The 17,120-nt window shown below is 45.2% G+C and overlaps 1 protein-coding gene across 1 annotated transcript in view; it reads left to right on the top strand.

The window, feature by feature from the left end:
• Positions 1–638: 638 nt before the first annotated feature.
• Positions 639–17,120, top strand: part of DDX31 (DEAD-box helicase 31) — a 62,731-nt gene continuing 46,249 nt past the window's right edge. The window contains exons 1-10 of the mRNA XM_016196593.2: positions 639–749; positions 5,393–5,649; positions 5,751–5,826; positions 6,748–6,791; positions 8,084–8,154; positions 9,086–9,150; positions 13,383–13,427; positions 14,667–14,708; positions 15,453–15,517; positions 16,939–17,058. Of these exons, the coding sequence (XP_016052079.2) occupies positions 654–749; positions 5,393–5,649; positions 5,751–5,826; positions 6,748–6,791; positions 8,084–8,154; positions 9,086–9,150; positions 13,383–13,427; positions 14,667–14,708; positions 15,453–15,517; positions 16,939–17,058 (881 nt within the window). The 5' untranslated portion in view covers positions 639–653. The remainder of the gene's footprint in view (positions 750–5,392; positions 5,650–5,750; positions 5,827–6,747; positions 6,792–8,083; positions 8,155–9,085; positions 9,151–13,382; positions 13,428–14,666; positions 14,709–15,452; positions 15,518–16,938; positions 17,059–17,120) is intronic.

Below are 17,120 nucleotides of genomic sequence, written 5' to 3' on the forward strand. Positions count from 1 at the left end.
GCCCCGGGCGCGCCAATCCCGCGTCGCCGGCCGGTTGCCGCCTCCCGCGCCCGCCGCCGCTCGGCCCCGGCGCCCTCCGCGGCTATTTTCTCCCCTCAGGCCCAAAGCGCCGCCGAGCCAGGAAGGACCCCGTCGTTGCTAGGCGACCCAGCCCTGCCAGGTGGCCAAGACGCTGCCTGTCTAAAAAACGCGCCACCTCGACGGGCGGGACCGAAGTCCCCGGGCTTGGCCGCGCGGGTGGGCTGGGGGCCGGGAGCCTCAGACCCCATTAGTGACTTCCCCAGGGCCACTAAAGCAACCCGAGGGCAAACGAAGGAAATGTTGGTTAGATGGGCACGGCCTCTTCTTGTTCCTCAGAACGTCACAAGCATGAACTCAGGGGTTGAGTGCATCCGCTGCCACAGGCCGAGCTACTAGGGGTGCCAAGCGGGACGGCCACCCCGCCCCGTGGCCCCGGTCACCAGTGGAATGGGCCGTGTGAACGTTCGCGGGCCCCGCGGACCTCGGAAGGGGCGCGGCTGCAGGCCTCGGCGGGGCAGCTATGCGGGGTCCTCGCGCGCGTCCCACGTGAGCTGGAGCTGAGCCGCAGCCCGAGCTCTCGAGGCCCAGACGCGCCCCGTGTGCCCGCGTGTGCTAGTGTCTGTTCTCCGGCCATGGCAGTCACCGACGAAGTGCCCCTCAGCCTTCCCGAGGCCCCCGCCGGCGCCTCCGGGACGTCCTCCCGGGCCCGCGCGGCCCTGGCGAGGCGGGTGAGTTCTGGCCTGGCTGCAGGCCCGTCTGCTCCAGGCCCTGCCCGCGCGGCAGGCCCAGCGCCGCCGCCTTGCCTCTGGGCCTGGTTTGGAATAATTTCCGGAGTTGGGGGGGAAAGTCAGGCAACTTCTGGAGGTGTCGCTGAGCAACTCGTATCTAAGACCAGGGTCCCCCGCCCCCCCCACACACACTCGGAGATGTTTTGCGGGGGGGGGCGGGAGCGAGCTGGGGCTGCCCGTTGGTGGAGTCGGAAGAAGGGATTGGAGGCCTTTTCCGTAGAAGTTAGGAGCGCGGCTCGGGCGTGAGGCGCGGCCATGTCACCACCCACCCCTCTCAGCCGCCGTTTTCTCGACTGGGAGGGTCGTTTGTTTCAGCCATCGGGACCAGAGACTAGAACTTTCTTTTAAGTGCTTTCAAAAAATGGCATAGATTTCATCCGTGTGCAGTGGAGGGGCGGGGGGGGGGGGAGGTACAACTCATCAATAGAATTCCCTGGCTAGGGGGGGAGAAGGCCTTGAACTGGAGCCAAGCCAGAGTCGAGAACTGGATTCCAGGATGACTGACTTATCCGCTAGACGAGGGGAGGGCTACGGGCAGGAAGCCTGTGGGACCATCGCGTTACCTCTGGCACCGGGAAGGGCGCGATCTCTTACCAAGGAAGTTTTGTGTGCGTGTTTTCTCGAAAAGCAACAGATAATTCTGTTCAGGAGTTCATTGCCAAGATTCAGTGCAGTGCGTGTGTTGAAGCTGAAATTCCTCGAGGTTATTTTGTGTGGTGTTTTTGGTGGTTTGTTTTTTGTTTTTTTAATCCTCGCCCGAGGATATTTTTTCCGTTGCTTTTCAAAGAGCGAGTGGAAGGGGTGGGGGTGGGGGAGAGAGACACATCCGATTGGTTGCCTCCCGCGCTGGCCTCATCCAGGCCCGGGGTTGGGGCCTCCCACCGAGGTACTTGCCCTTGGCCCTGATCCAACCGGGACCCTTCGGTCTGGGGCCGCCGCTCTAACCACTGAGCAAACTGGCCAGGGCCCTCGCGTTCTTATAAGGTAACACTCGGTGCCTCCATTCTCGTTGGTGATTTCTTTAGTGACATGGTTTAGGACTTAGAGGCTTGGGAGTAAGGAGTTTTCAGCTAGCCTACGGTGGGGGGGTTTGGGAAGGGGAGGGGAAGCGCAGAAGAGCCCTGGGGAGCATGGGATTTGGAGTAGGACAGACCTGGGATTAGACGCCAGCCTTGCAACACTCCAGCTCTGTGACCTCGAGGAAGTGACTTCACCTCTCTGATCCTTATTTTTCCTAGCCATAAAATGAGAACAATAATTTCTACTTCGTGTAAGATTATGAGGATTCAATGACATAATATACATAAAGATTGTACACTTTCTGACCCATAGAGGCCTTTAATAAATGCCAATGATAAAACATAAATAAGTTCATATCGGTTCCATTTTGTGTAATAGAATTGCTACATCAGGAGGTCAGTGGGGTGCTTGTCCAATGTACTTGCCTAGTAACTGACACATAAAAAGCATTTACTGAAACTTTGAGTGAGTTGAATAAACATGGAGTACCTGATTTTAGGAGTGTTTGAACTATTGTTTCAAAAGGGTATTAATGAGGTGATGACAAGTGCCTGCATTGGTCTTGTTTGTATCTACATTTTCATTTGTGTCTTGAATGAGAATTATGGATATACTTACCAAATTTGCTAGTAGCCTGAACTTGGGATGTGTAGCTAATATTCTGGATTTGGAAAGACTTTGACAGCTTAAATTCTGCTATATCTAACACTGTGCAGGATATTTTCTTTCTAAAATTTTTTTCTTTGTATTATTAAATTAATACAAGATTATTGTAGAAAATTTCAGAAGTAGATTTTTTTTAAAACCACCCATAACTCTGGTTAATATTTTGGTGGATGTCCTTTTAGAAAACAACTCAAAACAAAATAGGGATCAGATATTCATGATATTTTCTAACAAAACAGCATACAGTTAATAAGTGGTATTATAGCATTATTGTCAGGAACCTGGGCTGTGGAGTCGATGCCCGGGCAAAGCCTCGATCGCTCTGTGGTCCTGGGGCAGCTTACCTCACATCTCAGTGTTCTCAGCTTAAAATGAGGTGATATCAGCACTGGTATTGGTAAATGAGATAATTCATGTAAGTACTTAGCATACCACCTTGCGTAATATCTACTCAGTATGTTTATTAACATCAAAGACATGGTATCTAGACTTTTAGGGCTAGATGGGCCCCAGAGGTCATTTGTCAGGAATAGGAATAGACACTCAGAAGTGATTCGCTTAATGTTGTGCAGCTAATTTTGAGTAGATCTAGATATGTCCTTGCTCCTGTCTGCTCAAATCCCACCTCTTGAAGCATTCCTGTCCCCTTGCCATAGGGGTAGTGTTGGTAGTCTTTCCTGTTTTGTGCTCTCATAACCCTTGTAGATACCTCTTCTAAAGCACAGCTATAGGTTTGGATGTCCGGTTTTACACTTTTTTGTCTCTTCCATGAGTCTGTGACTTCCTCAGGGGGTTGACTGATCTTTCAGCTATGTAGCTTAAGGATCAAGCTACTTGACAGCTGCTAAGTGGTCAACTCTTTTTAAATTAATGTATTGTGGATGGGGGGAGCTAACAAGTAGTAGAAAAGTATCCAGACTGTGGAAAGGGAGAATTCCATTGTGTGTAATGGAGCACTTACCTTGTACCAGGCAGAAGCCAATGCAGGGGGATGACTGGGTGGGCAGGAGGTCAGGAAAGGCTCTTCTGAGGACCCAGTAAGCCTAGATCTGAAAGATGAGTATGAGTTAGCCAGCCAGAGGGAGGGTTGGAGAAATGGTTGTGGGAATAGCATGTGCAAAGGCCCTGAGGACAGAAGGAGCATGGTACATGCTAGGAATTAAGGATGACCAGGATGGCAGAGGGTACAGCTGAGACTGGTGAGATGGGCAGAGCCAGATTCTAGAGGACTTTGTACATCAAATTACAGATTTTCGATTCTAGCCTAAGAGCGATGGAAGGCCTATCTAATACTGTGTTTAACTCTGAGTACTTGCTTTTAGAGAGAGGTTGACGTGGGAATAAAGGGTGAGCTGGATGGTAAGGGATCTAAAGTTTGTGTCCTATTTGGAATATTTAGTCCAAAGAGAAAAGGAGTCATATGATGTTCTAAGGAATTACATACAGAGGAAGTGAGCTTGTTCCGCTTTGCAGCAGAAAGCAAACCTCAGGCTTGTAGGTAGTAGATGTTTGAGACAGCCGATCCTGCCTGAATGTCAGAAACAGCTTCTAAACTCCTAGAATTTGGTCTGCCTTGAGGGCTGGAGACCAGTAAGAGATGTGCAAGCAGCAACGGCAAGGACTCCTGTCAGGGAGCCTGTCCTAGGAAGTCTGCATGGTGGGAGTGGCCCTTCCACCTTTATAGTCTCCGAGAGTCCATGTTCCGAAATGTGTCAAGTCTGCGTATTCATCCCACCTTGCAAATGACTCAACAGACCTGATACTTGACTTCATCTCTTTCTTTAATCTGAAAATTCATGAACTTGGGACTTTATAAAAATAAGTTTGTAAAATGAAGTAAGTCAGTACTTATGATTACTATTAAAACTTTGAAGTTATGTTTGTTGAATTACTTAGATATAAAAGACCTTTTGGTTGCCAGGAACAAAGCTGATTTTGGTAGGTTAGTCTGAAGCCGATTGTCATAGCTAAAACATGCCAACGTGTACGTGAAAGTCATCTCGGGCTAAGGGGAAAGAACATATTCCCAGAGAAACCAGAGCTCCGCAGTAGCAAGCACTGGCTCTTCAGGATGCTTCCATTTTCCTGTGTAAATTGGAAGAGAAGCCAAAGAAAAGAGAGGAATTGGGTGTTTCTTCTCCTGGGGGCAGTTTGGACAGCGTGTGCTTAACCACATTAAATTTATGGAAATAAGCAATGGGCAAGAAAATACCTGGTGGTGTAGCCTGCGGTCGGCGATCAGGTGAGGACTTGCAGGGTGAGGAGAGTTGGAAATAATTGTGGTAGAAGTGATGGATGGAGCAGGGTTCTCGTTTGGAATGGAAATGGCGAGTAGGCATTGTCTCCACACCACCTGAATCTGGGGGAGCAGCTTGAGGGGAGCATGACAGCCATCCAAGCACTCTGGGTGGAGCAGTGATGAAGGTTTCCACTTCCTGGGCCTTTGTTGGTAGAGGAAAAAGATTCCTTCCTTCCCCTTCCTCCCTTCTCATGTAAATAGGTTCCTAGGGATGTGTACTGACTTAGCACACACACTTTACCAGGTGGGTTCTCTCTTCTCTTAAAACAGACTTCTTTGTTAATATTCAGCCCAAAAAATGCTTCTCCCTTCCTGATCCTCACCCTTATTTTGGTTGAGTTGGCGGTTAAAGTGGGTGGTGAGGTCTCGTATATAAGTGAGCTGAGCTTTTGTGGGGCTTTTTTCTTTTTTTGATTTTGGAAGCAAAAAACTGAGTCAAAGAGTCTGATTGCAGACCCTAAACTGTTGCTTGGCATATGGGGCGTAATGATCTCTGCAGGGAGAGATGCAATTCCGTGGGCAGTCACGCTTCACTCTGAGGTCTGTCTTCATGGACTAATGCACCTCTTGCTGCTCTTTCCTTGGGGGAACAACGCAGCGCGCACAGGCCACCAAAAGAAAACGCCAAGCGTCCAGTGAGGCTGCCTTAGCCAAACGGAGGAGCGCAGCATCCTCTCTCCCAGCCAAGAAAACTGCTGCTAAAGACGCCAAGAGGAGTTTTAAGGGGAAGGCACAGAAGGTGTTTTCTCAGAAGAAGTCTTTGGCTAGCACGAGTGAGAAAAACCAAGAGCAGAAGCCGGGCGTTAAGACTTCATCGTTGTTTAAAAACAACCCTGAAATTCCAGAGCTGCACAGGTATGCCCAGGTGCAGGGCCCCTCAGGAATAAAAGGAGCTAATTACTGCCTTTTTCTTTGTTTATTGGAACTGAGGCCTGGGTTTTGTTCATCATTTGCAGACCTGTGGTCAAGCAGGTGCAAGAAAAGGTATTTTCTTCAGATGCTTTTGATGAGCTGGACCTCCACCCACATCTGGTAAGTCTCTCCGTGGCTCACGCAGTTGGTTTGGCATGTTTATCCGTTCCGAGTGCCTGGAGTGAGTCTAGGAAGGGAGTCCAAGCATGGCTCTTTCTGCTTCAAATCACCTGGGTGAGCTCAGACTGATAAGGCGCTCTCCCCGGACAAGGCAAGTGAGCTCACGCATCGTTCCCCGTGTCCCCTTCCCGCTCTCACCCCTTTTAAAAATGCTAAAGGCTTTCCTCACCTAATTTAGCCTCCTTTAAGTCAGCCTCCTGGGTAGATGCATTGAGGCTGTTCTGGGTGGCAGATGTCACGGTGACCATAAGAGGGAACTGAGCTGTGTCTCGCTGTTAAGGGCCATCTGTGGTTATAAAGAATTGAAGGAGAAAGAGACTATTTTAAGATGCATTTTCTACAAACAAATGAGCCCGCCTCCTCTCCCTTTTTTTAGACCATGAGTGAGTTTTCCATGTTTATTTCTGAGAAAGGAGAGAAAATACATGAACTTCAGTGATTTCCTTTGCTTGCATGTCCTGGCTCACCCTCCTCCTCCAGGGTGGGTTACACAGCTTGTCTGCTCACCTGCGGGTCTGAGAGGTTTCTCAGCCTGGCTGCTGCGGACACTTGGGGGTAACTCGTTGTAGGGTGTTGAGCAGCATCCTGAGCCCCTACTCACTTGATGCTGGTAGTATCCCCTCCCACAGTTGTAACAACCAAAAATTTCTCCAGATGTTGCTACATTGGGGCAAAACTAGACCCAGCTGAGCACCACCGGTTGGAGGAGCTTAATTTGGTCATGGCAATCAGTTTCATCCCTGTGGGTTGTTGTTGTTTGCATCCTTATTTGCAAATATAAATATTTATATTTTGGTATAAATATATTAAATATATTTATACCAAAAATTTGATAAAGAGTATTTATTTTTTGTCTTTCAGATTTCCACATTAAATACAGTCTTGAACGTATTTAACATGACCAGGTAAGAGTTCCAAGCCAGCCTTGATTTTCTTATTACTTAAGTGGGTAAAATTGTGTGAAATCTGAATTGTCTGTGGAGGAATGAGCCAATTTGTGTGTTAGTGTTAGAGATCAATGCCAGGTTATTGACTGTCGAGGGCTTGACATGTCCCTTAGCCACTTGGTTTCCCCACCTGTCAAGTGGGGAGACCGGCTCCCCCTTCATTTCTGCCCTCAGCTCTAAACTGTGAGAGGTCTCTGTCCAGAAGATGGTCTGCACAAGATCTCACTGTTGTGCTTCCCTGACAACAATTTGTTAAAAATATGGAATTTATCATGCAGTTTCTTAGTGGTAAGAATTACAGTCTACCTAAAAGACCAGGAGTAAATATTTGGTTGGGTATAATGGGATACTGAATTTTTTTTAAATGTTAATAATGAAGATTCCTGGAAGCTAGAAACAGTATTGAAAGAGGAGCATGCTCCCTGAGTGTGTACTTCTGTAAGCAAAAGTAAGAATATTAAGAATAAAATAAGTCCCTCTCACCATTTGTTTTGTTCAGCTTTGGCAATGAAATTTAAATGATTTCCGTCCCTTTTTAGTGGCTGGTTTTTAAATATGTCGTTAATGATTTCAGAGAGAGGAAAGGAGAGGGGGAGAGAGAGATAGAAACATCAATGATGAGAATGTCATTGATCAAGCCCGCAACCAGGCATGTGCCCTGACCGGGAATCGAACCCCGATCGCCTGGATCCTAGGTTGATGCTCAACCGCTAAGCCATGCCCGGCCGGGCTAGTGGCTGGTTTTTAAATGTGTATGCGGACTCATACAGGACTCGGTGTGTTCCTACAGTTATGTCTTGGTTTTCTGGGGTGTGAACAGTCCTGGCTCTCCAGGGGGGTTTCACAGCTTCCTTTTACTCTTCTGCACCGGGATCTGCCCCTAATGTTTTACTTCCTTTCCTTTCATAGTCCCTCTTCCAGAAGGCAAGAGAGCGTGTCTCGTGCTTTCACGATAGCTCCAGGTTGTCGTCATGCTTGTCCTGTTTTTGTTTTTAATTAGTGTAATGGAATGGCCAGTGTCTGGCTTGCCTCAACATTTCAGCTAAGTTCCAGAACTTTAACTGAACTTTTATTCTTGTCATCAAAAGTTTCTCAGCACCTTCACTTGAATGTCTAGGTTACTTCTAAGGGGGCAGTCGATAACCAGAGCGTGGGGCAGTTGGATTTTGTGTGTCCTGTGCCTCTCCCTGTAAGCATGAGCGGTATTATGTTCTGAATAACCATGTGTTCTTTCTTCTTAATGATCCAAGTGTCCAGAAGCAAAGCATTCCTGCATTGCTGGAAGGCAGAGATGCTCTCGTGAGATCCCAGACGGGCTCAGGTCGGTCATCATTTAATTTCTACCACTTTTCCCAGGGTACCTAGGCCACTACTGTGGAGTAGGTTATATAGTCATGTCTGTCTTCTGTGGTAGTGGCTGCTTTGTTTTGTTTGGGGGAGGGGAGGCCATGCTTACTTATGATTAGAGCCCTGAATTAGTTCACACAGTGAGAGGAAGGGGATGATTGACAGCCATGAGCAGGAACCGTCATGAAGTACAAGTTCTGCTCTCATTCCTTGGAGCCTGTCTCAGAGCTGTGCCAAGTCCCACCATCTGTGGCCAGAGCTGCCCGTCCTTGCTCCAGTGGGATGAGTGTTTTCTTCTGGTGTTAAACACAGTTCTGACCCGAGCACACATTGTTTGGATGCCAGCCGTTTGCTCAGACAGGCAACACTGCTTTTGCATGTTCTGGAACAGCGCAGGCATGCTCTTCTGACCCCCTTGTGCCCTTCATGGTCACTCAGCTGCTCTCCACTCCCCCATCTCAACTACCATTCAGGTGGGTGGAAGCCCAAAGTTATCACCATCCTAGGTTGCTCTTTGGTCTTTAGCGACTGGGGCTGGCGCTCAGCCTGGCTCCTCCCACACCAGCACCACACAGTGCATTTGAGAGGTTAGGACCACTTCAGAGGGGGACTGTCTAGCTTCTGGAGACAGTCCTCAGGTCGAGCTTTTGTGTAGTTTAGGAAATGTATCAGTGTGTCGCGTGTTAGAGGGAGAAGGGTGCTGAAGCTGGTGGTTTATTATAAAGAGGACTGAGTTTACAAAAGGAGTGTGAGACAGGTGAGCTCCGTTTCTGCCTTTCCTGGCCATGTGACATGCTCTTTCCTTTCCCCAGATTCAGTGCGGCCCACAGGGAGCAGGGCTGCTTTCCTTTACTGTCATCCACAGGGGCTCTGGTTTTAATTACTTTTTTGTACTTTTTTAAAAGGTAAAACTCTTGCCTATTGCATCCCCGTGGTCCAGTCCCTTCAGGCAATGAAAACAAAAATACAGGTGAGTGTCAGGTGTATTTTTCTGCTGCTGTTCAGAGTGCATAAGAAACCATCAAACTGAAGCACAGCAGTAATACTGGGACCGAAAGAATCTGCTTTCACTTAGCATTGTTTCCTTACTTTGTTAATTCATTTATCACACAGCATGTTGCCTCTGAAGACTGTGCCCAGAGTATAGCAGAGTAAATGTATTTCACCGTCATCGTAGTGGGTCCGATAGGGGACATTTGTCAGATGCTCCCCGGATGTCAGACACTATGCCGGATGCTTTGCCTGTGTGATCTTGAATCTTTAACTGCCTCGGCTCCACCAAGTTGTCGGTATTACTGTTACCCCAAGTTTTCATGAAATATGGAAGCTTGAGGAAGTTCAGTAACTTAATCAAGACCATGTGGTGAGTAATAGGGAACTGCATTCCTACCTCAGCTCTCTGTGGCGCCAGAAACCAAGCTCTTCTGCCTACGAAAGGTGAACATAATATTAAAATGTGATTTATCATGAATAGTAGATGTGAAAATAAACACCCAATTAGTGAGTCTGACAATGGGCCTCTAGTATTGAGCATTGTGTAGAACTTATCTTTAGTTGTGAAACACATTTAGTTAGTGCCTGGGCCACAGTTGGGTTCTTGGCGTTGCCTGGGAGGCCAGTTAACTGCCTCGTTCCATAGACATAGGTGTTTCAAAACCTGGCCCAGAATCTCAAACACAGCCCTGGTTAGTCTTGAGGGGAAATAGCAAGATTAGAAATAGGAAGTGAGGTAGGTTCACAAATAGATAAGAAGAGCTAATTGGTTCGTGTGTTTTTTTTCCTCGGTTTGAACATACAGAATTAGGCATGTCTTGAGCTCACCTGGTATTTGAGTGCCAAAATAAATAATGAGAGTGTTGGATTATAGCCCGTAAACTAAAATTCCATGAGTCCAAATTTGGCAGATGCCACAGTGGGAGTGTTGCAGGCAGGAGTCATCACAGATGCTAACATGAGTGGTGAAAGTGTGATGAAATGGGATGTTTACATAGTTTCAGAGTAGCTCCCCACAAGTTACTTCTTAACCACAAAGGGAAAACAGTAACCTTTCAACTGGGAAGCCTGGCTGTCTCCTCCTAATCAAGCGATCAGAGTTGGCATTGCCAGTGCTGAGATGTGTGGACCTTTTGGGTCTCCTGCAAGTTTCATGGAGGACGCAGCTCCACTTCTGTGGTTTTCTTGCCAAAAATGCATAACCCAAATTTAATCATAAGCAAACATCAGACAAACCCAACTGGAAAGACATTCTACAAAGCAACTGACCAGTACTCTTTAAAAGTATTAAGGTCACAAAAGACAAAGAAATACTGAAGAACTACCCAGGTTAACAGACAAAGGAGATGTGACAACTAAATGCAGGTCTGGTCCTGAGCTGGATCCTAGTCTAGGCAAAGGACGTTAGTAGGTCAGTTAATGGAATTTGAATAAGGCCTGTAGATTAATTAATCGTGTTTAATCAATGTTAATTTCCTGGTTGTGATCATTGTACTGTGATTTTGATAATCCATACCATGTAAGGCAGTGGGGAGAAGGGCTTAAGGGAGTTCTTTGTAGTATTTGTGCAATTTTTATTGATCAATTGATTGATTTGTCCTGTAAAAAATGTGTGGAGGGAGCAGCAAATTCCAGGCACCCAGCAGTCCTTCGGTTCCTTTGGGGGATGGGAATGGACCTCTCTGCTGTGCGTTCATTCTCTCAGTCATTTTGGCTCTGATTTTTCTAACATCACATCCATCTCTTCACTCACTTCTGCCCTGCGAAGAATCGCTTTCCCTTTCTTCTCGTCTGTGTAGTCACACCTTTTGAAATGTCAGAATCCCCCACCGTCACAGCGAGGCTCACTGATGCTGTCATGCTAACATGTTTACCGTTCTTGCCTGGCTCCAGCGCAGCCTCACCAAACATGCTGAGTACAGGCGGCTCCAGTTTGAGTTCCAAATCCTGTTCTCCTTGTGGGTAAATGTCTCCTGTGCAAAACACGAAGACCATTCTTGTGATTGAATTTGCTGCTACATCTGCACTTAGCTGCTGCTCTGTTTTGATCCAGTCACTGAGCACTTTCAAGGTTCAAGGCACCGGTGATTTTGGGGCCTTTATCGGATTACTTAATTCTCTTCTTGTGTTGTTATTATTACTACTATTACTACTTTCAGATATAATGTACATGGCAAATAAATTTAAACAGTACCAAAAACTGTATAGTGAAAAGGAAGTCATCCTACTCCCCCGCCTTCCCCAAGCGGTGTGGTTCGTAGGGTGCAGTGGTCCTTGTCACCAGCCTGTCGTGTGTCCTCCCAGGGGTATTGTTTGCATGTTAAGCAAAAATGAACTTGCACAGGTCTTCTTGTCCCTTTAATTGAAGCGTGTGTTTGATACACAAATGGTTGCTTGTTATGCATAATGTCATGAGCTCTGCTTTTGTTCACATGACAATAGGTTTTGGGGAAAGTTTCTTATCTGGTAAGCACCGCGTGATCTGCCTGGTTTTTAAAGGGCTGCCTAGTATTCCGCTGTATGTACAGTAAGTTAGTGAATCATTCCCTCATTGGTGGAAGCTACAAACAGGGCTGTTATAAATACTCTGCATTCTGGAAAATACCACTTCTTTATGTACACGTACGAGCCCATCTTTTAGAGAAATTCCTCTAAGTGGAATTTGCATTCTTATTTCACAGATAATGTCAGAATTGACCTTTACAGGCATCATACCATTTGCACTCTCACCAACAGTGCACAAGACTTCCTGTTTGCCCGTGCCCTTATCAACACTGTCAGCTGTTTAATTTTGCAAACTTGATGGGAAAAATACTGTATTATAGTTTCAGTTTAAATTTCTCTTAGGAGTGAAGTTGAACATCTTGTGTGTAAAAGTCATATTTTGAATTATTTCCATAAATTAACTGCTTATGTCCTCCATTTTTCTGCTTGACTTGGTCTTTATTTTTATTTTCAGTTGAATTATAGACCTTTCTTGTAAGGTGGGGAGATTGGCCTTTCTCTTATATGTGGCTTTAATTTTCCCCCATGTTGTCATTTGACTCTTGATTTTGCTTGGGTATTATATTTTCATTCTGAAATTTTAAATTTTTATGTAATAAAATTTATTTGTGTTTCATAGTTTCTGAATTTTATGTCATCTCTAAAAAGGTGAACTTAATTTTTTTCTAACATTTTTATAAAATTACCTTTGAATAATCCAATTTGCCCTTATAAAAGGCCCCTGATCTTATTTCCTGAATTTCTCTATGTAGTTGATTCTCTTCTGGACTCTATTTGCTACGGGAAACTCTCTATGCCAGTATCAATTTTTTAAAACTACTGTAGATTTAAATTGTTTTAACACCTGATGTTTTTTCGCAGAAATGTCTTTAAAATCAGACATGTTTGGTTATATATGTTGTTATATGTGTTCATATATATGCTCCTATGCATTTTTGTTAAAATTGCATTACGTTTATTGATTGATTAAGGAGAATTAGCTTATATGTAGTATTATCCAAGAGCAAGATACATCTTTCATTTATTCGAGTTTTATTTTATGCTCCTCAGAGGTATTTTAAAATTCTCTTTATGTGGATTTTGTACATTTTTGTTAGGCTTCTTATCTTTTTTGTTGCTATTATAACTGATTTTTCTCCTTCGTTTGTACTTTTTCATTTTCTGTGTTAGAAAGCAGTTGATTTTTATATATTAATTTTGCATTCACCTAGTTGTGTTTTTTTTTTTGGTTTTTTTTTTAGGATAAAATATCTGGTAATAAGACAGTTTTGCCTTCTACTTCCCAGATTTGTACACATTCCCTCTCTAGTCTGATTCATGGGCCAGAACCCCTAGAACAGTGTTCGTGATGATGAGGGTGGTGGGCATTGTCCTGGTTTTTTTTAATCCTTACCCCAGGATATGTTTTTATTGATTTTCAGAGAGAGGAAGGGAGAGAGAGGAGGGGAGAGAGAAACATCGATCGGTTGCCTCCTGTATGTGCCCCGACATGATGGAACCCGCGACCTAGGTATGTGCCCTGACTGGGAAGCGATCCTGCAACCTTTTGGTGTGTGGGACGACTCTCCAACCAACTGAACCAACCAGCCACGCTTCTCCCTTTTTACTGAGACTGCTCCTGATGTTTTACATGTGGCCACTCATACGTTCTGTCATCTGGACTCTTGTGACCTTCATTCAGGGCATTTCTTTCCTTGTTGACAGCGTGGTGATGGCCCCTATGCGCTGGTGCTGGTGCCAACGAGAGAGGTAAGCTGTCTCATGTTTGGATGAGTCTTGAGCGAGTATTTTCAGTGGCATCCTATTGAATTTGTGAGTGGTTTTGCCATTTTCCTCTACTGCACAAGCCGCTGGGCCCTTTCCTTTGCCCGGAACCATCCTCTGGTTCCTGACAAGAAAAATTCAAGTACTCTTTGAAAATCTTAAGTTTCCCTGTTATCGAAAAACTAATCACACTGTACATTTCTGTCTTTTTAAAAGAGACTTACGTAATCACATTTTTGTATTCCCCCACCCCAACTTAATTCGAAAATAAAAGCATTCGGTCCTAAAGATGAACTTTTTTTTTTAAAAAAGGGGGCTACTGTGCCAAAAAATGTTCCTAAAAGTTGAGCTTCTTGGTATTTTTCTTTTTTCTTGGTGGAAATCTCTTTTGTCTGGTGTGCTTTATTTGCCTACAGAGGTCATTTCAGATTAGGGTATGTTTTTTCTGTCAGATGCAGTCACTTTCCTGCAGAGAGTTGCTTGTGGAAATGGAGGTTCCATGCAGCCTCTGACAGCCTGCAGCGCCCCAACAGCTCAGTCCAATGCTATTTAAGTTTCGACAGCAACGAACCGGCCACTTCCTAGGATGCTTTGTGAAGACGGGGCTCTACAGGCTCTTAGAGTCTGCGTGTATATGTGTCTGTGGGCATGGGGATTGTGGACGGTTTTTCATGGTGGTGAATGGTTATAACCTCGTTCATCTTCACTTTCTCTGGTTTCCGCTGGGCTTGTTGGTTTCCTTTCATCAACTCGAGGAATGGCCATCTCTTGGTGTTCAGCTGCTGCTCAGCCTTGGCACATTCCTGGATACAGTCATATCACATTTAAAGTCCCCAAAGGCCAGCCTGCTGCATCACTTCCAATTCACCCTTCATATAAATTGCATCTTTCTCCTAAAGAGAGCTGAGTTCAGATCGACACCTTCATTTCCTCCCGTCTTTGTGTACCAGAGACTTGTACTTCTTTGCGGCACTCGGGGAATTTGAGCCAGCAGAGGGAGCACAAAACACTTTTTGTATCTGTCCAAGAAATAGATGTGATGCGTCTGCCCACATTCTGCAAACTGACAGGTCTCACAGTCATTCTCACATCAAGGTATCTTTTTCGAGTTGATTCTATGCTAGGATTTCTTTTTTCTTAAATCTTAACTTGAGGTCCACGTTTGGACACCAATCACTTTACATTGTCTAAGTTTAACAAACAATAATTTTTTAATATTTACAGCTGGCACTGCAAAGCTTTGACACGTTCCAGAAACTGCTCAAGGTAAGGCACGCCATGAGTTCACTTTTACCTTTTTTCCTGACTTCTTGAGGAAAGAGAAATACACTATAGTCTTTTCTTTATTTTTAAAGAGCTAGGAATTAGTCTTAATTTCCCTTTTTCCCCGGATATCCCTGTTCTTCTCAGGTACAGTGTGTAGGTTTTTATTGATATAAACCTTACTAACTACCTGTTTTTAGTGAGCAAGATTACTAGTGTTTTCTGGTGCTTAAAGTTTTATAATCTACTTACCACAGTCGCTAGTAAGCCACATACGGACATTCACAGATATAGCAACCTCAAGGTGATCGAGTGCAGAGCAACTTAAAAGGCTGCGAGTGCAGTTTAAGAAAGAGAGGCTCCAGGCCAAAGCCAGCCAGCCCACCCAGTTAGGTCGAGAATTGAGTGGGGAGGGTTGTGCTTAGGCTTCATTTTAACCCAAAAGAACAAAAAAGAAGTCAGTGGACTTACTCTACTGTGTGTTTAATTCAGGCTACTTGAATCATTTCCGAAGCTTCCATTTCTGTCTCAGAGTTGGAAGGTAGTTACACATCCTTTAATTCAAGCTATTGCAGACCGTGGCCCTGGGTGTGGCAGTGCCTAAGAATCGTGTCTGCACAGTAACACCTCAAAGAGCGAGAAGTCTGGGTCCCCTCCCGATTCCTTTGAGGAGAGGAATTTGGACTCCGTCTCTGTGTTTGTGGTAAAGGGACTTCGCATTGATTCTGGTCTGATGTCTTTCTGTAGCCATTTACCTGGATTGTGCCTGGAGTGTTAATGGGAGGAGAGAAGAGAAAATCAGAAAAAGCCAGGTAGGGGGAGGTTTGTTTGTTAATTCCTTTTTGACTCTCTCTGTCCTGCCTTCCTACTCAGTAAGACTTGGTCCTTCTCAACCTGGAGAGAGCCTGTCTCAGACTGTGCTTCCTAGTCTCATGTATAGGGGCAGATTGAGTCAGCAGGGAGCAGTTCCCTCTAGACAGTGCTGTTTTTAAAATAGTGATGAACCTGCAGGGGGTTCCCTTCAGATGTGGTCATGCCCTTAATGCCATCCTCTGGTCCCCCTGTTCAGCAGTCCCCCTGTTCAGTACACATCTCCCATTGGCAGTTTGGGGTTTTGTTGTTTTTTATAAAAACAAGATCATAAGCTTACATAATGCTTTGTACCTTGCTTTTTACACCCAAAAACATTGATTTCTAATTCTGTGTTAGAACTGGTAATGGGTATCAATAAAAATTTTTTTTATAACAAGTAAATTCCAAATTGTCTTTTAAAATAATTTTTATTGTATTACAGTGTAATGCTTAGTAGTAACACCCAACGGTGTGTGTGGTCTGTTGCTGAGTAGTAATATTGAAGTGGAAACCTAAAGATACGGGCTGAAGTTCAATTCAGCTGTGAGTAACAGGCAGCAAACAGCAGTGCCACCCACAATGTGGAAGGTTTGCTTTTCTTTCACGTTTAAGAAGCCTCACGGCCCATCAGGGCTGGCATGTGCTGCAGTGTTGGGACCAGGCTCCTCTATCCTTTTGTGCCACTAAGCGAGGCTTCCATTTTCAGAGTTACCTCGTAGTAGAGGTCCCGCCATCACATCTACTTTCCTGCAACAGGAACAGAGACAATCAGACCTCCCCCTACAGGTGCTCGTGGGATTTGCGTCTTCTCTGTCCTCTTACCTTGTTCTAGAGCATAGGCCAGGGTCATACGTCACTGCTAGGAAGCTGGAGAATATATTCAGCCAGAGAGTGGAGCTTTTATTACCATGGACTAATGGGATAAAGGATGTTTGAGGAGTCACAAATTAGATTTATTCTACCTAGTCCATGGAGGCAAAGCTAGGCCCATTATATGGAAATTATAGCAGGGATTCAGCCTAAGAAAAACATTCTGGGATAACTGATTCAGGTAAGAGGTTTCCTGGCATGGATACCTTGAGGAACAGGCTAGACCATGTATCTAGGAAGGACCTATGACTCAGGTAGAAGGCATCAGAATACATAGTAAAGATTCCTTTCAGAGTTAAGGTTTTAAGATTATAGTATAATTGCAGACCTTAACAACTGTATTCTAAAGGAGAGGGAAACTTTAGAGAAAAATTAAAACCATATTTGTCATGATTTCAAGCTGTGGCACATGGTGCTAGACACGAATCTGTCTCCTTTGCCTTTTCCTGTGTTTTCTATTGATACCTCCCAGTGTGATTTACTTGCTTTTACAGTATATAACTTTAAACAGGCTCCGCAAAGGAATCAATATCCTCATCTCCACTCCTGGGCGTCTGGTGGATCATATTAAATCCACAAAGAACATTCATTTCAGTCGCATCCGGTGGCTGGTTCTGGATGAAGCCGACAGGTGAGGCTGGTCACAGAGCATGAAAGGCAGGAGGGAAGGGCTGTTTCTGTCTCCTTTGCGAC

This window comes from Miniopterus natalensis, chromosome 12 (assembly GCF_054644295.1).
Source record: "Miniopterus natalensis isolate mMinNat1 chromosome 12, mMinNat1.hap1, whole genome shotgun sequence".
Classification (NCBI taxonomy): domain Eukaryota; kingdom Metazoa; phylum Chordata; class Mammalia; order Chiroptera; family Miniopteridae; genus Miniopterus; species Miniopterus natalensis.